Source organism: Ictidomys tridecemlineatus, chromosome X (genome assembly GCF_052094955.1).
Source record: "Ictidomys tridecemlineatus isolate mIctTri1 chromosome X, mIctTri1.hap1, whole genome shotgun sequence".
In the NCBI taxonomy this organism is placed as follows: Eukaryota; Metazoa; Chordata; class Mammalia; order Rodentia; family Sciuridae; genus Ictidomys; species Ictidomys tridecemlineatus.
Window position 1 is genome coordinate 1,263,332 of NC_135493.1, and position 21,209 is coordinate 1,284,540.

Genomic DNA, 21,209 nt, shown 5'->3' on the forward strand with positions numbered 1-21,209 from the left:
ACAACAGAAATGCATTCTCTCACCATTCTGGAGATTGGAAGTCTTAAGGTCAAGGCATGGACTTTAGGCATGTGCTGGAGGCTACCTCTTCAGTTGAAGGGGCTCCTGGTATTCCTTGGCTTGTGGCAGCCTCCATGGTCACAAGGCCTTCCCTTGTATGTCTGCCTCCCTCTTAAAGGAAATCTCATATTGGAACAGGGGCCACCTTCCTGCAGTATGATATCTTCCTACCTCAACTAAGTACATCTGCAAACATCATATTTCCAAATAAGGTCATATCCTTAGGCTCCAAGTGAACATGCATTTGGTTGAAACCAGTACTCTGCCCCCAGTAAGAACAGCATCCCCTTAGCACAGCAGCTGTCCTGCCCCGTCTCCTCTGGGTTGAACACTGGGTAGATAGATGGACAGGAAGTGGTATCTTGGGCCCTGCGCTGGTGACCTGGGTTCTGGTAGAAGAGGCTGAAGGTACAATGATCAGAGGGCAGGATGTTTTATGGAGTGGGCAAAGCAACAGCCCAGAGAATGACCCAGTGAGGAATAGTGTACTCTAAGCAGAAGTGAGGACATGTACCTGGGTCGTATTCCCATAGAGGGGAGACTGGATGAGGACTGTGACATCAGGGCAAATTCTTTAGGCTGTCAGCAGGAGGCTGACTGGAGTGAAGCCAGCTTAGACTCAGCATTTCTGTCCCCACCAACCCCACTTGGGAAGATGGGAGTTCAATATGTTGCCCAGGCTGATTGTGAATGCCTATGTTCCAGCCATCCTCCTACTTCAGACTTCCAAGACACTTCTTAGACTGTCACTGAGAACCAGCTGCCCTCACACCTGCACACATTCCCTGAGCTGGGGAGGTAACGGCCTGGTTAGGGTAAGCATAGCAGGAAGGCTCCTGCCTGAGACTTGTAGAAGAAATATATAAAGCAGAATGTCAACTGTAACATGAGCTCACTCCTGTCCACAAGCTGGACGCTGTAGTTTCCATCCTGTAAATGAGAGGTGATGCCTCTGGATTGTGTAAGGAGGGAAATTACCAACTTCACCTGGAACCTGACTTGGGAACAAGGGATCTTGATGGGAAACGGATATGTCACTTGGCTCTTAAGGGTCCTTCCTAGCACACGTTCTTACAGAACAGCCAACAGAACTGTGTGGACAGCGTTACAGTCCAGGCTTTGGTTACAGTGGCAGGCCTTGATCCTCTGTCCTCCTGGTCTCTGGTCTACTGGAGAAGGAACCCCAGGGGACCACAGCAAAGGCTGAAACCCAGGAGTGATTTGGAACTGGGAGCTGGTAGAGCAAATATGTATGTGAGCAACAAGCCATCATACCTCCATACTCTCACCTCCTTTAGGTCCTAAGAATGTCACTGTACCCATTATGGTAGAGGGAGCATGGTACAAGTATCCTGCTGTGATTTATATGAGGTGCCCTCCAAAAGCTCATAGGTGAGACAATGCCAGAGGGTTTAGAGAGCTGGGCACGGTGGCACACGCCTGTAATCCCAGTGGTGTGGGAGGCTAAGGCAGGAGGATGGCAAGTTCAAAGCCAGCCTCAGCAACTCAGTGAAGCCCGAAGGAATTGACTGAGACCATGTCTCTAAATAAAATACAAAATAGGGCTGGGGATGTGGCTCAGTGGTCTAGTGCACCTGAGTTCAATACCTGGTACCCACCCACCCACCCCCAAAAAAGGACTTAGAGATAAAATGGGGGTTGTGAGAACCTTAACTCATTACTGCATTTATCCCCTGATAGGATTTACTGAGTGGTAACTGTAGGTGGGTAGGGTGTGGCTGGAGGAGGTAGGCATTGGGAGCATAGTTTTGGAGTATATATTTGCATCTGGAGAGTGGAGTCTCTGTCTGCTTTCTGATCATCATGTGAGCCACATCCCTCTGCCACACTCTTCCACCATGATGTTCTGCCTCATCTCAAGTTCTGAGGAATGGAGCCAGCCTTCTATGGATTGAGATGTCTGAAACCATGAGCCCCAAATGGGATCTCTGGATGCCTTCTCCTCCTCTAAAATTGTGCTTGGTCAGCTCTTATAGTCACAGCAACTAAAGAGCAGACTAAATATATAGTTTTTCTAAGTAATACCAGAATGGAAAAGTTAAAATGGTGGTGATTTTGGTCCCTTAAATCTTGTGCAATTTCTTCTGGTGTCATGTTATAAGCATATCTTACATAAAGTTCAAACAGCCTACAATCCAGATATAGCTAGTGAACAGAGACACCTTTCAGGGTGTTTTGGTCACAGCAGCAAAAACAGTGACTGAAATGTATCCCTCCTCCACAGCCCTAGTGTAGCTATAGAGTGACTTGCCTTTGACTCTGTGATGCAGCTGCAACCGGTGGACCAGGCTTTGTGGAAGGCATGGAATGACCCAAGACTGATGAACCGGGAGGTGGCCCAATCAGGCAGAGCTATCCCTGAGGACGCACCCACAACTTGCCCCATGCACCACCAGAGGGCATCATCCCTCGCCCTGGGCTGGAGCCTTCTAAGTCTCAACTGCCGTAATTGGCAGTGCTGGGTCTTCAAAGCCTCAGGTGTAGGCCTGAATATGACATTGAACCCTGGGGGAAAAAAAGTGAAGGCAAAAGAACTAGTTCAGACCTTGCAGGGCTCTTTTTGCTCAGAACTCTTTTGTGAAGCCCCTGGGGCAACATCCCAACTTTTATAGGCTGTAGGAGACCTAGCAGGGCTGTATGCTGGGAACCTACTCACATGGCATAGCTGAGGTGAAGGCTCTTATGTAAGGACAGTAGGGTGACCCCAAAGTGTAGGAAGAACCTAGCTCCATGTGGGTCCCCCAACATTTGAGCAACTAGTGTGAACTGGGAAGGACAGCAGGTGGGGACCTCCTAATCTGATCCTGTTCTACCTGACTACACTAAGACAGGGACAGGAGGGCCTGGTGAGACATTCATCTGTCTCCTGACCTCTGGGTGCCTAATAAATAAAATGAGGGTCTTGATGAGGACAGTTCATTGTTATCTCATCTGTAGGACATTACAATGAGGTCCCAGGTAAGGACATTCAGCCCTGAGTGTCTACACTGAGGCACAAAAAGCATGAGAAAACAGGTAAGAACATTCAACTATCACTTTATCTGTGAATGAATACATTCTGACATGGGCTTTTGGGTTTCACTGAATTGGGCAAATGACATCTCAACTCTAGATCCCTACACTGGAGAATAAGGATACAAACACAATGAGGGGAATCATCTGTCACTTCAGTTCTGGGTGCTGCATTGGTGCTGAGGTACGAGGCTCAAGTCAGGGCTTAAAATTGACACCAAAACTCCAGTATGCACACTAGAACAGAGATAGCAGGTAGAGTCCCGAATGAGGACAGACAACTGTCATGTCAGCTCCGGGTCTGGTTTACAAAAGACACAACATTTCAGGAGCATTTCAGGGATGGGAGCTCCTCTGTGCCCTATACATGAAGCGTAGCAATAGACACTGATTCCACCTCAGCTTTATGAAGCAGGTGACAGAAATCAACTAAGATCCCAGATCTTGGTCCATATGCTGGAAAAAAGAATGAGGGACTGGGTCATGTCATTCAATTATCACTTCAACTCTGGATCATGAAACCTAGATAGAAGCATGAAAAGCCAGATGGGGAACATCAATTGCCACCCTCAGGTTTATATTAGAATACAAGCAAGAAGATCCAGGCAAGGACACTTAGACAGCACCTGAGCTCTAGTGCTTACACTGGGACTCATGCATGCGTAGAGGCAGGGGCAGTCAACTGTCACATCTAGGTGCCAACACTGATCAAAGATATGAGGGCCCAGTTGAGACTATCAACTGTTACTTCATGCTGGATGCCTGTACTGGGACAAGGGCATAAGGGCCTAGGTGACCACAGTCACTTGAAAGCACAGATCTTGGTGCCAACATTAGAAAGGAGAATGAGAGACTGTTGAGATCATCCAACTGTCCCTTCATCTCTGGATCACTAAACTTAGGCAAAGGTATGAAGAGCCGACTAGGCGAGGATGAGGGGTCAACTGGCTCATCTCTGGATGCCTACACCATGGAAAGGATGACTTAAGTAAGGGCCCTCAACTGTCACCTAAGATCTAGTTGCCTAATCTGGCCTGGAAGCAAGAGGCCCCAGGTGAGGATAGCCAACTGTTGGCTCTTAGTGCCTACAATGAGGCAAGGACAGAAGACCCATATGCCCCAGTCATTCCACTCTAGGTATACACTGCCTAGGAAAAACAAAAATTTTCATAAAAACTTGCACACATGTGCTTAGAGCAGCATTATTTATAATAGCTGAATAGTAAAAACAACACAAATTTTCATTGAAAATGGATAACTAGGCTGGGGATGTGGCTCAAGCGGTAGCGCACTCGCCTGGTATGCGTGCGGCCCGGGTTCGATCCTCAGCACCACATACAAACAAAGATGTTGTGTCCGCCGAGAACTAAAAAATAAATATTAAAAAAATTCTCTCTCTCTCTCTCTCTCTCTCTCTCTCTCTCTCTCTCTCTCTCTCTTTAAAAGAAATGGATAACTGAATAAACTAATAGAAATAAACAACAAACAACTGATCACAAAATAAAAGAAAAAAAAAATCCATGCTACATGGATAAAGCTTGAGCATTTTGCTAAGTGAACGAAGTCAGACACAAGGCCACATGCTGTGTGATTTCTGTTATATGTGAATATACACAGAGAGTCAGTTAATGTTTCCCAGGGTTGGGGGACCACGGAAAAGGAGTGACTGCTACTGGGATGTCAGTTACTTTGGGGAGCAATGGGAAACAGTTTGGAACCAGACAGTGCTAATGTATGCATCAACTTGTGCCTACACTAAAACACACTGAATTGTACATTTAAAAAGAATGAATTTGGGGCTGGGGATATAGCTCAGTTGGTAGAGTACTTGCCTACCATGCACAGGGTTCAATCCCCAGCACCACAAAAAAAAAAAATTAAATTTAGGGCTGAGGGTATAGGTCAGTAGCAGAGTACTTGCCTCGCATAAAAGGTCCTGGGTTCAATCCCAAGTACCAGAAGAAAAAAAAAACCAGAATTTTATAGTATGTATATTATATCTCAAATTTTTAAAAGAATGCAAATTGGACATATAATTCATTGCACTGGCTCTGAGCCTCCATCCAGAGGCTTTGATTAACACTAAATATAGAAGATATTAACAGGTTTTCTTTAATGATTCTTTTTTTTTAATTTTCATTTTTTTATTGATTGTTCAAAACATTACAGAGCTCATGATATATCATCTTTCATACATTCGACTCAATTGGGTTTTGAACTCCCCAAATACAATTGCAGACTCACTTCTGTTACATACTCACATTTTTACATAATGGCATATTAGTGACTGTTGTATTCTGCTACCTTTCCTATCCCCTACTATCCCCCCTCCCCTCCCCTCCCCTCCCATCTTCCCTCTCTACCTCCTCTGCTGTTGTTCAGTTCTCTCCCTTTTTCCCCCCTCCCCCTTGCCCCTCATAACCTCTTATAATTTTGTGTATCACTGAAGGTCTACTTGTGCTTTGCAAATTTACATTTTTGCGCAGCATTGGGATGGAACCCAGGGCTCTGTGCGTGCTAGGCAAACACTCTACCACTTATCTACATCTCCAAATGTACTTTTTTTCATTTCAATGGAGCAATTTTTGCATAAATATGGAAATAAATATGCAGGATGTGTTCCTTTGATCTATTAAAGGGTGGTTTTCCACCCTTCTCTCTATTTAATGTCAACACTCTGCTTCTCATTCCTTCAGAGGGCCTGGCCCGGTGTCTCGTTGCTTTTTTTCACTTTTTTTTTTTTTTTACATGTTCCCTTTTTTTTTTCTCCTGTCCTTCAACATCATGGGTGGGAGCTAGACAGGCCTTCGTGCTAGACTCCTACCTCAGACAAGGTAACTTCAACTTCCTAGCCTAGACTTGCAAAGTACTGAGCTGGATGAGAATTTCAAAGGTACCCTGACCCCTTCAGACTGAGTCCCAGGAACAGGAAGCTTGACTTCCCACACTCACACCAAGGGAAGTCTGCCGTGCTGGGGTACTAGCTCTGGCAAAATGAGAAGACAAAAGAACACTGAAAACTCCCACTCACTCCATCCCTTAATCTAAACCTAGCCCACTGCTAGTGGCTGAGCCACAGATGGCAGGGATGGAGAGAATCTGCACATGCCCCTGCCTGCCCCCATAGAGTAGAAAGTAAAGAAGGCAGGGCATGGGGCTGGGGCTGTAGCTCAGTGGTAGAGCGCTTGCCTAGCATGTGTGAGCACTGGGTTCAATCCTCAGCACCACATAAAAATACATAAAATAAAGGTCTATCAACATCTAAAAAAATTTTTTTAAAGCAGGACAGGAGGAAAGAAAAGAGAAAAGGGCACGAATGGCGGTGGGGCTTTATCCTCCAAGTTCACTAAGTTCAAGTATCCAGAAGAGATCATCTTTCTTATACAACAAAAGGAGAAACTCAGAAACTGAAGCTCTGAGACTTGATCAGACTATCCCAGGGCCACACCCCAGGACCAGAGAGGAGGCCCTGGTACAGGTCTCTTGCCTCCTAGAGCTTCACCCTTTGCTTCACTTCAATGCTTCAAGGAATCTTTGCAGAAACAAGGAGCTAACTACATTCTGGCTTTCCATAAGGAAGGAATTTACAAGGCCAAATGTTCAGAGAAAACTAGAACTCAGTGATATAAATTAGCGCCCCCACACACTTGCCTTTGCCCTAAGGCATTTGCCCATAAACTTTTCCTTGACAGCCTTATAAAGTGAAGGGGTCAGCAACCGAATCATGAAAAATATCAAATCCTAAGGGCCCAAATGGCTACACTGTCAGGGTGAGACTAAGCCCAGAACAACAACAGAACCAGGGCTCAAACTGCCTGGGGTGTCCAGAGAACCTTGAACCTTTCACTTGGTTTAAGAGGGTCTTAGATGAACAGGACCCCTGGGGCCTGGCAGAAGCAAGTGAACCATCTTGGGAGAAATAGTCCTTCCTCCTTAGACCTCAAATTATTCCTACAAATACTACTACTACTACTACTACTACTACTACTACTACTACTACTACTATTATTATTATTATTATTATTATTATTGAAATGGGGATATAGCTCAGTGGAAAAGCACTGGAGATTTAGTGCTTTTCCACTGAGCTATATCCCCACACCTTTTATTTTTAAATTTTGAGACAAGGTCTCATTAAATTGTGCAGGTTGATCTCAAACTTGTGATTTTCCTGCTTCAGCTACCCAAACAAATGAGATTGCAGGTGTACATCAGTGCACCAGGCTTAGAACACAGACTTAAATCCGTTTCTGATGTTTTTGTTTTTTGCAGGGCTGGGACTTTAACCCAGTGCCTTTGCACATGCTGGACAAGTAGTCTACTGTGCTATGTACAGTAGTGCACAGCTGTAATTCCTGCAATTTGGGAGGCTGAAGCAGGAGGGTTACAAACTTGAGGCCAGCCTCAGCATGTTACAAAGACCCCATCCCTGGGGCTGGGACTGGGGCTCAATGGTAGAGCCCTTGCCTAGCACAGCTGAGGCACACAGGGTTTGATCCTGAGCACCACATTAAAAAAACAAATAAGGGGCTGGGGATGTGGCTCAAGCAGCAGCGCGTTCGCCTGGCGTGTGTGCGGCCCGGGTTCCATCCTCAGCACCACATACCAACAAAAATGTTGTGTCTGCCAAGAACTAAAAAATAAATATTAAAAATTCTTTCTCTCTCTCTCTCCTCTCTCACTCTCTCTTTAAAAAAAAAAGAAAAGAAAGTTATAAAATTTTTTTTTTAGAAAAAGACCCTATCTCAACATAAAATAAAAGATCGGACTGGGGATTCGGCTCAGTGTAAAGTGTCCCTGAGTTCAATCCCAGTACCCCAAAGTAATAATAATTAGCTGGACATGATGATGCACACCAATGATCCCTCCTACACTGAGGTAGGAGGATCACAAGTTCAAGGCCAGCCTCAGCAACTGAGGAAGACCGTAGCAACTTAGTAAGACCCAGTCAATCCGTAGTACCAAAAATGAAGATGATGAGGAGGAGAAATAAAAGGGCTAGAGGGCTGGGGTTGTGGCTCAGCAGTAGAGCACTTGCCTCGCATGTGTGAGGCCCTGGGTTTGATCCTCAGCACCACATATAAATAAATAAACAAAATAAAGATATTGTGTATATGTATAACTTTTTAAAAAAGGTTGGAGATGTAGTTTAGTGGAAGAATGCTCTTGATTCAATCCTCAGTAGTATTAAAAAAAAGTCTATTTTCTAGTCAACAGTAATGTGCCAATGTGTTATTCCTGGTTGTGATACTGTACTATAGCTATATATATCACCACTGAGGAAAGCTGGAGCTACAAGAGCACCGTTTTTGCAACTTCTATAAGTGTATAATTACTTTGAAATGAAAAAAAATAAAGAATTAAGACATTATAGTTGTCCAGTGACTGGGGAGGCTGAGGTAGGCAATTCACAAATTGGAGGCCAGTCTGGGCAAGGCCTGGGAGGCCCTATCTCAAAGTAAAACATAAAGAGGTGGGTATGTATCTCAATGGTAGAGTACCACTGGGTTCAATCCCCAGCACCCAAAAATAAATAATAAAATAACTAAGGTATGGGGGTATAGCCCAGTGGTATATAGCATATGCTTAGCATACACAAGGCTTGGTCCCCAGCACTAACAACAAAAAGTATAATTGAATATTTACATTGTCAAATGTTATGTTATATATATTTAATTCCAATACAAATATATATAGTATTATTTTATGTTTCTGTACACTTATTATCTTATGGTATGTGTCAGTCCAAACTTCCTTTTTTCTAATTGTACCCTCAATGTCATTCTCCTCTTCCCAAGCCTCAGAATTGCTGACATCCTATTGGCCAACAACTGAAAAAGATTCTGTTTGTTGAGGACTCAGTCTCTGCTCTCTTTGGTGGAGGCTTCAGCCCTTTCTCTTTAAGTTTATATCCATTTTATGTTCTCCTAAGCAGGTATCCCCAAAACATTATTCAATTGTTTGCATACTTTTTTTCTTCTGCATAAAATTGTCAAAAGAACACCTAACAGGTCTAGAGACACCCGTCACAGCCTTCCCACTCCCATTTTGTGTTGTGTGCTATTTAAGAACTGTTGGAACTGTCTTGAGCCAAATGCTGACTTTGAATGATAAATGACAGTGTCACTCAGTCTGTTAACCTTCATGGGGACTGAAGAGTCCTAACAGGAAAAGCTGGAATATGGACAGGGCATATGTGTTCTATGTAGCACAATGGTCAGCACCAAGCAGGGTGGATAGGGTGAAGAGCTATGGGGTTCAAGTGTAACTTCCTTCTGTATGCACAACAGTCCTAGGGTTTGGGTTGCTGTCCCGTGGTAGAGTATATGCTTAGCAACTTATATAGGTCCTCGATTTAATCCCCAGCACCAAAAAAGAAGTCCCAGAGAAAATAAGGGACTCCTGCAGGCTGTCCTTCAATGCATATCACTTGTGTGGTGTCCCTAGGGAAGGGGGGAGTTGTGTCTGGACCCTCAGAGGACTCATTAAATCAACTTTTCCTTGTGTGCTGCAGGCAAGGTATAAACACTATTATCTAGGAACTACTGGTCTGCAGGTGCCTTGGGCCTTGTTGTTGGTTCAAGGATGTACATAACTGACAGCTATTTGTACTGGGCCCCACTGAGGATACCATAAGGTCCAATGTTTGGTACCAGAGAAATATGAGAGGCCCGGCTGGGGATGTGGGTGAAGCGGTAGCGCGCTCGCCTGGCATGCGTGCGGCCCGGGTTCGATCCTCAGCACCACATACCAACAAAGATGTTGTGTCCGCCGAGAACTAAAAAATAAATATTAAAAATTCTCTCTATCTCTCTTTAAAAAAAAAATGAGAGGCCACCAAATTTGGTGACAAAGCCCAAATACAAATCTATGACCATCAGAGAAGACTGACTGCTAAAATAGATCACTTTGATCATGTTTGTGAGAAGTGTGTATGAGAGTGTGTTGTGTATGTCAAACTAGAATCTACTGGATTCTAACCAGAGTAGTGTCATGCCTGGTTCTATAAATTGTATTTTGGATTATTTCCTAAGGAAGGAGGTCCTGTAAGTTGACCACCGGGTCAAAGGTTAGGGATATTGTTTTGATTCTGCCCAGCTGCTGCTTTCCAGACAGATGGGAACAGCTGACAGAGTAGTCCCAGCCCTCACAGTGATCAGGGCGCAGTTGAGGACAGAGAGTTCAGGCTGGAGTAGGCAAGAGCTTTCAAATGTGTCGAAATCGCTTTTCAGATGCCCTTGTCAAACTGACTGATACGTAAAGCAGAAGGAACGCACTTCTAGACAGAATGCAGACTGGAAGGAAAGGCATCCAAAGGCTTACCCTGGTTGGTTCAAGCTTGTCGGATTCTGTTTTCCCCCATATGGTACCTGTGGCACGTTACAACAATTTCTAATGTCCAGGTCGTCAATACACCCAGATCTCGGATAACTGACAGCCTCAAGGAACAAACAGAGGGGAGCGCTAGCGCACCAACTCAGAAAGGTCGTTTCCCCGACCCAAGGATGGTCTGAAGGGAGACCCTGGGACGCGGCGTCAGCATGGAGGGGGCGGGGTAGATACCGGCTCCTCCCTCTTGGCGGCTTTGGAGGTGGAGCTTGCGCGGGGCTGTGGCTCCCTCATGGCCCCTGGCGGGCGGTGCCTGCGAGCTCTGGCCCCTCCCCCGGCCGCCATTGCCAGGCCTGCCGGTTCCTCTGCGCAGCTTCTTCTCTTCCCTGGGTAGAGCCGGGCACCGGCCCAACGGGGCATTCCCTGACCGGGCCCACATCTTCCCACGGCCAGGCAAGTCCCCGGCCAGCCCGGTCGCCGTCCCAGCCTCGGGAGGAATGGCCTTAGCCCCGAGTTTCTCTCGGGAGTGACCTGAGTCCGAGACACCTTCTGCGCCCCAGTCCCGGAGGCTTCTGTTTGCCAGCGGGTTCCCGACGCCCCTCCTGGACACATTCAGGACTGGTTTGAGAAACAACATAACACCGATTGTGTTGCCCCCCCCAGCAGAGGCCCGGGACAGACTTGCCCCCGGCCTCTGCCCAAACCTGCTCTTCTCCTTTGTTCCCCCCAGAGCGCACTGTCCCCAAACAGTGCACCTGCCGGCGGTCCCAACCCAGCGGGAGAAGTGGACATGAGGTTGGCAGGTGGGTGGCTTCCACGGCGAACGGGAGGAAGGCCCAGGTGTCCCGATATCTGTGTCAGGAAGGGTCCGGGTGAACCACTGGGGTTGGTTGAGAAAATGGAGGACTGTGAACAAACACTTATTCGGTAACCTTGAGAAAAATCCTCACCTCTGAGGACTTCAGCTTCCCAAACTATGAGATAAAGGATAATATAAATTTCACCCAACTCAGATAACAAGCCGACTGCTTTTTGGAAAATGAGTTGTGACAGAGGCTCCAGAGAGCATGGCAGCGGGGTGCAGAAGGGTGCAGAGTACCCATGGAGAGGTCTACTCTTAAACAAAAACTGACAAAGCTGCCTGTACGGTTGGATATGAACCCAAATGACAGCTCTGGTATCAACTAAGATAAAGATGCCTTATGGAAGGACAGGCTGGGATAAGATGGAAAGTAGAAACTAAGAACTGGAGTTCAGATCTGCTAAGGTCACAGCTTGATGTACTTACCAACTGGACCTGGGTAGTGAGGAAGGGACTGGGAGGGTGGAGATACAACAGAGCTCAGGGCTGGAGGTAGACAACAAGAAGTCATCATTACATGTTGTTAATTCAACACCTAGCTGTAGATAAAATCACCCAAAAAAAAATACAGATACAGATAAGAAGGCAGCCTGGTACAGAAGGCTGCCTCTGTCCAGTTTTCTCTACCCTCCCCCTTTCTCAGTGACCTAGTTGTCACTGTGGGTCTTACCTGGATCAGGGCCTCATCCATTCTACACCAGCAGTCTACCACTCAGTCCTTCTGTCCAGCTTAAGGGGAGGTAGAGAAAGACCATCTAACCCAGGAGAAAAAGCAGCATATAGGTCAGGAGACTGCTTTCCTGGAAGCCAGCAGGGAATTGTTTTCATCAGGAGGGCATGAGTAGTCCACTAACACGTCAAGGAAGATTAAAGCCAATGGATGACTGGAGGCATGACATCATGACAGTTATTTATGGGTGGCCTTGGCTACCAAATATTTGGTTGGGATGGTGCAAGGCCAAATTGGAGCAGGCTGTGGAGAGTGTGGGAGGTAAGATGATGGAAAGGCAGACTGTAGTTGACTTTTGGGTGGGGGGACTGTGATTGAACCTAGGGCCTCACACATGTTAGGTAAGTAATCAACAACTGTGCTACATCCCCAGCTCCTATAGTTGACTTTTAAAGTTTGATGGGGAGGGCTGGGGTTGTGGCTCAGTGGTACAGCACTTGCCTATCACATGTGATGCACTGAGTGTGATCCCCAGCACCACATAAAAAAAAAAAACTAAGTAAAGTTTGATGGAGAAAACGAAGGCAAGGGTAAATAGCATGAGGATGGGGTTTTGAAGGAGAGCTTTTTCTTCTTTCAGTCTTAAGATTAGCAATGTTGAAATGTGGGAAGGTGAGGATAAAGATCCCTATTACAAGAACTCTGAGAAGGGAAGGGAAACAAGGATCTAGTTTGCAGTGAGTGAAGGGACTGGTCTTCAAAAGGCATAAGGACCCTCCATCAGAATAGGAGGAAAGAGGCTAGACATGTGGCTCAGAGGCACAGCTCTGGCCTAGCATGTACAATCTCTGGGTTTGATCCTCAGCATCTCTCCCTTACACACACACACACACGCACACGCACACGCACACACGCACGCACTTGCGAACAAGAAAAGGGTGGCAGATGGGTGGGGCACAAACACCTTGGTTGTCTCAAAGGTATCCATTGGTGGTCTCAAAGGCAAAAAGCTGAGGGAAGTCCTAGAAGAGAATCCTTGGAGTCCTCTAAAACACTTGAATTCTGAAAAGCCCCTCCAAACCTTCCAAGGAAACCTTTCCAGGGCAGCCTGGAAGTTTGAAGTCAGTTTCATCCGTCCACCTGCCAGGGAATTTGAGTTTCCCTCTTGGGCCTGCTGGATGGGGTCAGTTCCCACCTTCCCATCCTCTGGTCACTTCTTCCCAAGCAGAAGGGGACATCTCATCATGAGGGGTCATGGGATGGTTCCAGAGGTCACCAGCATCTGAGGTAGGCCTGTCCCGTGTCTGTCCTGCCTCCAGGCCCGCTTCGCGTCGTGGCCCTAGTTGTCACTGTGGGTCTTACCTGGATCATAGTCAGCATCCTCCTGGGTGGGCCTGGCAGCGGATTTCCTCGTATCCAGCAACTCTTCAACAGTGAGTGTGGGACCCTCCCTTGCTTCACTGCAGAGGTCCCCAGGGTGGCCTCCTGGTCTTGGGACAGATGCCCAGGGTGGGATGCAGGCAACTTGGGTTCTCCACCCCCTCCCCCACAGGGTGCCTCTGGCTGCCCTCAGCCTACCTCCTGGGACCAAATGCATCCTTTCCCCTACCAATCAGGAGCTTCAGCTAGGAAAGCAACACCCACTAATTATAGTCATGTGTCCAGTGGAGTTAGTAAGGTCAGAGTAAGGGATGAGAAAGCTTCCACTAAAAGTTGGGAATGACACCCTGGTTGATGCCTACAGGCTGTCTGCTGGGCTCTGAGATGGGGAAGGTGACTGGTGATACATCACCTGACCATTCTTTACAATTCCAATTCACCCTCTTTCTGGAGCAGAAATGGTGTTAAGTTTTGCATATGAATATCCCTTAGGCATAAGCAGAGAGCATGCCCAGGGCAACCTGGCTTAGTCCCTGGCCCCTGAGCCTCACTGCCCTGCTGTAGGCTCTTGGAGGCCTCCATGCTAACAGAAACAATTCTCTGTACCCACAGGCCCAGAAAGCTCTGTGACTGCAGGTAAGGTTTCAGTTACCTCTCAGCTTCTCCCCTCTTCCTGCCCCTCAAACTGCCTTTGTAACACCCCTGCTTCCCCTAGTCCCCCAGCATTTCTGCTCTCCATCACTCCCTCCCCAAACTAGCTATCATAGCCAGCTGTGCTGTGAACCTAGTAAACAACTTACCTGCTGCTAGAAAGCAGTGGTGGGACAGGTTTACAGTAAACATTCCTATTCCAAAAAGGATAAATTTTGAGGAAAAAAAAAAAAGAATCACTGATCCCAAGAAGACCCTAAACCCAGCAGGCAAGGTTTCAAGGCCTAAGAATACTCTATGGTCTGATGCTCTACTCTCTGGGCCTGCTGGGGTAACCCTCTCCTCTGGAACAAGACATGTTCTCACTGTCTGGTTTTGTACCCTCTCTGACCTCTGCATCCCCAGGTCTGTCTTCAGAATCACCTGTCCCTTTCAGTTCAGACTGTCAGTATTTCTGCTGGTATAAAATACTAACAAAACCATTTTTGGTCTTTTGTACAATTCGTGAGGGTCCAAGTTATAAGATGAGATTTCTCCACAGATCCTACCTAGAAAACCACATTTCAAGTCCGGATTTCTGAAAGGATGGAGTGTACCCACAGGCTACCCACCTCATCTCTTTAGCAAATGCTTGGCCAGCCACATACACTTGGTATTCTCTCTAGAGGATGCTTTCTCATTTTGCAATATGATTAGGCTGATTTCCCAAACCTTTATATTCTTGTTCCTTCATGGTTTACAATTCTTTCCTCAATTTCTCTCTCTGCTCTCACTTCACTGTAAGCAGCAAGGAGAAACCAGGCCACACCTTCAACTTTGTTAGAAATCACCTCAGCTAAATATCCAAATTCTCCTTTCCACAGGACACTAGACCACAAGACAGCCAAGTTCTTTGCCACTTTATGAGAAGGATGGCCTTTCCTCTAATGCTTAGTGATATGTTCCTTATTTCCCTCTGAGACTTCACCAAAAGCACATTTTTTTAAATTTTAGAGCTGGGGATTGAACCCAGGACCTCACACATTCTACCACTAAGCCACATCCCCAGCTCTTTTTTAAGTTTTATTTAATTTATTTATTTATTAGTTCTGATTAGACCCAATACCTTTATTTTATTTATTTATTTTTATGTGGTGCTGAGGATCAAACCTAGCACCTCGCATGTGCTAGGCGAGCACTGTATTTCTGAGCTACAACCCCAGTCCTTAAATTTTATTTTGAGACAGGGTCTCTCTAAGTTTCCCAGGCTGGCCTAGAACATGTGACGCTCATATTGCAACCTCCACAATAGCTGGGATTATAGGTGTGCACCACCATGCCCAGGCCAAAAGTAACTTTAATGTTCATAGTTCCAACAACATTTTGTTTGTGATGACATATACATTCTCTAAGACAATAGAAGCTTTCTCTGTAGCTCTCTTGTCTTTTTGAGCCTTTATCAGAATCATCTTTATAATCCATTTTCTTTTTTGGGGGGGATGAGATTTAAAACAGGGCACTTTACCACTAAACTACATCCTCAGCCTTTTTATTTATTTATTTTTTTTTGAGACAGGGTCTTGCTAAGTTACTTAGATCCTTGCTGAATTGCTGAGGCTAGCCTCAAACTTGTGCTTCTTCTGCCTCAATCTCCTGAGTCTCTGGGATTACAGACATGTAACACCACCCACAGCTTATGGTCCATATTTCTACCAACAATCTTTTAAAGGCAATCTAGGCCCTTTCTACCATGCACCTCAAAATTCTACATCGTATACCCACCACCCAGCTCCAAAGCCATTTCCACATGTTTAGGTATTTGCCACATAAGCACCCTCCTTCCTGGTACCAAAATCTACATCAATACCCTGGGGCTGCCATAACAAAGTATAACAAAGTTGGTGGCTTAAACAACAGAAATGTATTTTCTTACAGTTCTGGAAGCCAAAACTCTGAAATCAAGTTATCAACAAAGCTTGTAGCTATGTCACTCTAATCTCTGCCTCCATTTTCATACAGCTGCCTCCTTCACTGTGCCTTTGTCTGTTATCCTTATAAGGACACCAGTCATGTTGCATTCAGGACTCAACCTACTCCAGTATGATCTCATCTTAACTAATTTATCTATAAAGACCTTATTTCCAAACAAGGCCACATTCTGAGGTACTTGGAGTCAGGGCTTCAACTTGTCTTGTGTGGGAACACAGCTCAACCCATAACAGGCTGTTCACCCATCCTCACCCTATGGAAATCAGACTAGCAGATCCCTATGCTTTCCTCACCTGCTGTAGTTCTACCACTTTGGTCTAGCTGTGTACCCTGTGTATGTATTTGGGTCCCCAACCTAACTTTCTCCACCCCTGCTTTGTTCCTGGCTGTGTAAGGGCCCTTGACCTCCTTTCTTTTCTCCCACCAGTAGCGCAGAAAAGCCTCCTTGAGTCCCTGTCACCTTGCCAGCAGAACAGAGTTTCCATGAAGTGTCCCTGGCCTTAGCCTGAGCCATGACCCCCACTGAGTTCCCTGCTATATGGTCACTTATTTGACCCTATGGCTGGTCCTGACCTCCCCACTCAGATCTTAGGTGACACCAGGGCCAGGCCCATGGGTCATACCTGCTGTCCCTGCTCAGAACCACGGGCCAGGAAGTACAAGTGTGGCCTGCCCCAGCCATGTCCTGAGGAGCACCTAGCCTTCCGCATGGTCAGTGGGGCTGCCAACGTCATCGGACCCAAGATCTGCCTCGAGGACAAGATGTGAGCTCCTTGGGATACATGGGGTTTGGGAAGTGGGCTGGTGGAACTGAGATTGGTTCCACAAGGGCTGAGGGCTGTGCAAGGAAGAATGGAGCAGATGTGCCCACTGGAAGTCTTCCATCCCTTTAGGCTCATGAGCAGTGTCAAAGACAACGTGGGCCGTGGGCTGAACATTGCCCTGGTGAATGGTGAGTTCCCCATGCTCTGGGGTCAGAGTTGAGACCAAAGAGGTAGAAGCCATGCCATGTCCTGCACTCTGTGCATTTCCTCCCTGGGCGGCTTCTGGGTGTTTTTCCTGACCCTTCTTTCTAGGAACTCTCAGGGAGGTCTGGGAAGGGGTCTGTGTGACTCAATGAACCAAAGCATGATAGCATTGAAGAACTAGAAGGGTCCAGGGATTTGAAGGGCACTTCATGGGAGCCCCTGGAGGGCCTCAGATGCCAGGCAGAGGCTCTACAATTCTGAGTGAGCTACAACTATCAACAAGGGGATAAATAGGAGAATGTTTGAAAAACTTGCAGAAAGGCTAATCCCAGTTGCCACCTCCCCATCCAATGTGTTCTGAGTGTGTTTTGAGGGCCAAGGTGGTAGAGTGGAGTGACGCGGGCAGCTCACCCAGGAAGACTCCTTTCCTCCTCTCAATGCAGGGGTCAGCGGTGAGCTCATTGAGGCCCGTGCCTTCGACATGTGGGCTGGAGGTGAGTGGCTGTCAAAGATTCCTACTTCTTCACTGACAAAAAATGACTGGGTGAGTTTCCCCTGTGTCCATGTGCTTGGGCTTTTCAAGCACTTGCCTGGGTTCCCAAAAGGCAGCAGGAGGGGAAAGATCATTACCTCTGTCCAGAGGCTATGTTTTTTGTAATAGGATGTTCCCGGCTTCCTTACCAATTTGTCCCTGTACATTTGTACATTGGCACATCCAGGGGCCAATCCCTACTTGGGTTTTATCAGTTAGAGAACAAGGATTGGTGGGAGAAGGGGTGCTCAGTGGGTCCTGCCTTCTGCCACCCTCCAGATGTCAATGATCTGTTGAAGTTCATTCGGCCACTACATGAAGGTACCTTGGTGTTTGTGGCATCCTACGACGACCCAGCCACCAAGTAAGTGAGTGTCATGGTCAATCTCAGTCTTGTCTCTCTACAGTGACAGCTCACAACTCACATTTCTTCTTCTGTGTGCTAGGATGAATGAAGAGACCAGGAAGCTTTTCAGTGAGCTGGGCAGCAGGAATGCCAAGGAGCTAGCTTTCCGCGACAGCTGGGTGTTTGTGGGGGCCAAGGGTGTGCAGAACAAGAGCCCCTTTGAGCAGGTACAGCAGAGAACTCAGCACCTCTGCCTCCTAGCCCTGGAAGCCTGGCCACCCCATCTCTTCACATCACAGCCTACCCTGAATTTTTTCCAGCTAGGCCCTAAGCAAACAGACAATAGCCCTGTCCCCCATCTGTCCCTGGGTGGCCCTGGCCCATTTGCCTTCTGCACAAGGAGGAGCAGTAACTTTGACCTTCCCTATCCTATGTGCATTGCACCCTAAAAGGTCTTTAAATGGCAAAGTTTGCACAGTGGCAAGACTCATAGCTAAGAAACCATCCTCCCAACACCTTCATGATGCTCAGTACTGTCTTAGTTCTCTCAAAACCCAGTATCCCCAATCCACACCATACATCCTTGCTGCCCTCTTGAGTCCACATGTCAGGCCCTGTGCTGGGGCTGGGTGAGAAGGAGCCCCAGTCACCATCCTCATCTGTGGGAGGTTCCCAGTCCAGCAAAAGCCACAGCATCCCCAGATCTGCTCTTTTTAAAATATTTTTTTTAGTTGTAGATGAACAGAACACCTTTGTTTTATTTATTTATTTTTATGTAGTGCTGAGGATCAAACTCAGTGCACTCTCACACGTGATAGGCAAGTGCTCTACCACTGAGCTATAGCTCCAGCCCCAAGGTCTGATCTTTATGACACAAATTTCTACAAGGCTCTGGCTAACAAAAAGATAGCTCAAGCTGCCCCCTTCCCCATGGGAATAAAATGTCCCTGTGGCCTTGTTCTCAGTACAGCTTCTGATAACTCCTTATGGTGGGGTACACACGTATTATCTCCCCTCCAAGCCCATAAAAGTACATAGAAATTCACCCCCAAGCTGCCTGCCTGCAAGGGAATAGGTCATTACAGCTGTTGTCATTTTTTCCTGGGGCAGAGGGAGGGAACCAGTGCCTGGAGAGCACACAGGTGGTCTACAACACAAAGGCCAGAGTCCTGGCCCACTTCTGTCCCCTGTCCCTAAGTGCCAGACCATGACTTCTTGCTCCCTCCATCTCACAGCATGTGAAGAACAGTAAGCACACCAACAAGTATGAGGGCTGGCCTGAGGCACTGGAGATGGAAGGCTGCATCCCGCGGAGAAGTGTGGCCAGCTAGCACAGCCAATCACCAGGACCAGGCCGAGGGAGTCTGCATGGTGCCAACACAGAGTCGAGGTCTTGCCCCATGCCCAGGCAGGAGGCTCCCCAGCCCCAACACATCAGGGCTCTGAGGCAGTGACCCCAAGATGATGGGGACTGTGGAGCTGGCCCATCATACTTTGTCATAGGAGCCCAGGTACCCCTCTCCTTTTCCTAAAGCTGGTCCCAGTCAGCCCCCACTTAGCCCTTTCTTCCACTCATGTCATCTCCTTCCCAATTCCCAAGTGCCCCTGGCTGCAAAGGCTCTAAGTGCCCATTCTTCTCACTGTAGTAGCTACTTGGCAGGTTGGGGCATCTTCCAGAACCTCTCCCTTCCAGACCCACTCACTATATTGTGGTCCAAACTTGCTTACAGTGTGATTGCTTTCAGTGAGCCAAACCTAGTAAGCACTTTCACACGCCTGCCTGCCTCTAACCTCACTCTCAGCAGGAGAGGGGCCCTTAGAGCAGACTGGCCTTGGGTAGTGAGGTAGCCAGAGCCTGGTCACAGCCCCTAATGCAGTACATGGCAGTATGTGGTTTGTCAGAGGGCCCACCTTCTAGATGACCTCTTAATAAATTGATGGCCCACAATGGAATGAAATGCATTCAGATGTTGTCCTCAGTGGAGAGTCAGGGGTGGTGTTATGTGCATGGAGGGGATAAGTCCTAGAGACTCAGCCAACCTGTCCCCACAGCCTTAGTAGACAGCCTTTCTCTATAGGGCCCCTTCCATTGACTTCCCCCCCCCCAGTGGCTAAGATGTGACTCAAGGGGTAAGCAGAGTAGTTCCCCAGTTGGTGTCACCCATAGCCTTAACTGGAGACATGGTTCTGTCTTCTGGGACCCAAGGAAACTCACCAACTTCCTCCCACCCACAACATACCTGTAGGGACAAGTAAAATAACTAAAACCAGTCGAGGTGCTGACATACCAAATAAGGGGTATAGAAGCACTCTGAGTTCCAAAAAAACAAGAAAGGGTGGCTTGGACTTCTCAGATGGGAGGAATCAGGGCATTGTGGTAATTTGAAAAGACAGTCAGGCATTCTTGAAGTATCTGTGTTAGGGGGTGATGGACTTAGAATCCTGCTGTGCAGACAGGCTTTCTGAGCCTTCAACTCCTAGGTATTAAGTACTTCCAGACCCAGGGAAGTGAGTGCAAAGCAAACCTTCAGAATTAAAGTCAAGGGCAGATAGATATCAAGTTAGAGGCATGGGAGTGCCCAGGAAAAAAGGCCCACCAGGAAGAAAGTAGTTTTTATGCCAGAACTGCAAAGATCAAACCAGAGAAATGAGGACAGCTCAGCCTGCATGTAGATGATGTTCGTAGCAGCCAATGCCCAGCCCTGAGCCTGTGCCAAGCTCATAATAGTGTATTCCCTTTTTCTAGGAAACATTTTAGAGCTATTTTATGTTCACAGCAAAACTAAGCAAAAAATATAGTGTCTCCCCTCATCCTCCATTTGTTAAAATCAATGAATCTACATTGGTTTACATTAGGGTCCACTCTTGGCATTGTACATTCTGAGTTTTGACAAAATTGTGTAATGACATGTACCCACCACTATAGTATCAAAGGTGTATTTATTTCTAGAAAAAAAAATGCAGTCTGGGGATTGAACTCAGGGTGCTTTACTACTGAGCTACATCCTAGCCCTTTTATCTTTTACTCTGAGACAGAGTCTTGCTAAATCACTGTGGCTAGCCTCTAATAACTTGCGATCCTATTGCCTCATCCTCCCAAGTCACTGGGATTACAGCCATGTCCACCATGCCTGGCTCATTTCTTAAATATCTTACTATGGAAAATTTCAAACATCTCCAAAAATAGAGAGAATAATATGATCAACTCCAATGTACCCTTTACCAGGCTTCTATAGTGATCAATACATGGCTAATGTCTCATCTGCACACCTGTACTCCCTATATGTTGAAGCAAACCCTACAAAATTTGGCCATTATCCCCACTGTACAGAAAAAAGTAAAGGACCCTGTGAGCTTAAAGAGTTACAATGGAGCCTAGAGGTTAGAAGCTAGGTGTATACAGTTCCACA

The 21,209-nt window shown here is 46.8% G+C and overlaps 2 protein-coding genes across 7 annotated transcripts in view; one reads left to right on the plus strand and one right to left on the minus strand.

Moving 5' to 3' along the window:
* Window positions 1-12,109, minus strand: part of Ikbkg (inhibitor of nuclear factor kappa B kinase regulatory subunit gamma) — a 49,278-nt gene extending 37,169 nt beyond the window's left edge. The window contains exons 1-2 of one of the 3 annotated variants that reach the window (XM_040287257.2): window positions 11,955-12,099; window positions 11,711-11,770 (exon numbers count right to left, since the gene is read on the minus strand). Coding sequence is in view for 1 of the 3 variants with exons in the window: in XM_040287243.2 (XP_040143177.2) it covers window positions 11,955-11,975 (21 nt within the window). In the remaining 2 variants the exon portion in view is untranslated. Of the gene's footprint in view, window positions 1-11,710; window positions 11,824-11,954 lie in introns of all 3 variants that reach the window. The other 2 variants (XM_078034036.1, XM_040287243.2) reach the window with 2 other exon arrangements.
* On the plus strand, window positions 10,724-19,761 carry Fam3a (FAM3 metabolism regulating signaling molecule A). Of its 4 annotated transcripts, none has more exons than XM_078034037.1 (10): window positions 10,724-10,875; window positions 11,153-11,225; window positions 13,274-13,387; window positions 13,947-13,970; window positions 16,594-16,717; window positions 16,847-16,905; window positions 17,341-17,415; window positions 17,733-17,817; window positions 17,900-18,026; window positions 19,035-19,761. In XM_078034037.1, the coding sequence occupies exons 2-10, from the start codon at window positions 11,213-11,215 to the stop codon at window positions 19,128-19,130; spliced, it is 717 nt and encodes a 238-aa protein (XP_077890163.1). In that variant the 5' UTR covers window positions 10,724-10,875; window positions 11,153-11,212; the 3' UTR covers window positions 19,131-19,761. The 4 variants fall into 4 exon arrangements, with proteins under 4 accessions (XP_077890163.1, XP_005340712.1, XP_077890164.1 ...); XM_005340655.5 differs by having other exon boundaries at window positions 17,365-17,415; XM_078034038.1 differs by lacking the exons at window positions 10,724-10,875; window positions 11,153-11,225 and having other exon boundaries at window positions 16,539-16,717.
* Window positions 19,762-21,209: the final 1,448 nt, after the last annotated feature.

What these genes read in the sequence shown, in the direction of transcription:
- Fam3a (XM_078034037.1), top strand. An exon ending in TATCCAGCAACTCTTCAACA is followed by an intron (nt 13,388 to 13,946) that starts GTGAGTGTGGGA and finishes CTGTACCCACAG; the next exon opens with GCCCAGAAAGCTCTGTGACT. An exon ending in ATCTGCCTCGAGGACAAGAT is followed by an intron (nt 16,718 to 16,846) that starts GTGAGCTCCTTG and finishes CCATCCCTTTAG; the next exon opens with GCTCATGAGCAGTGTCAAAG.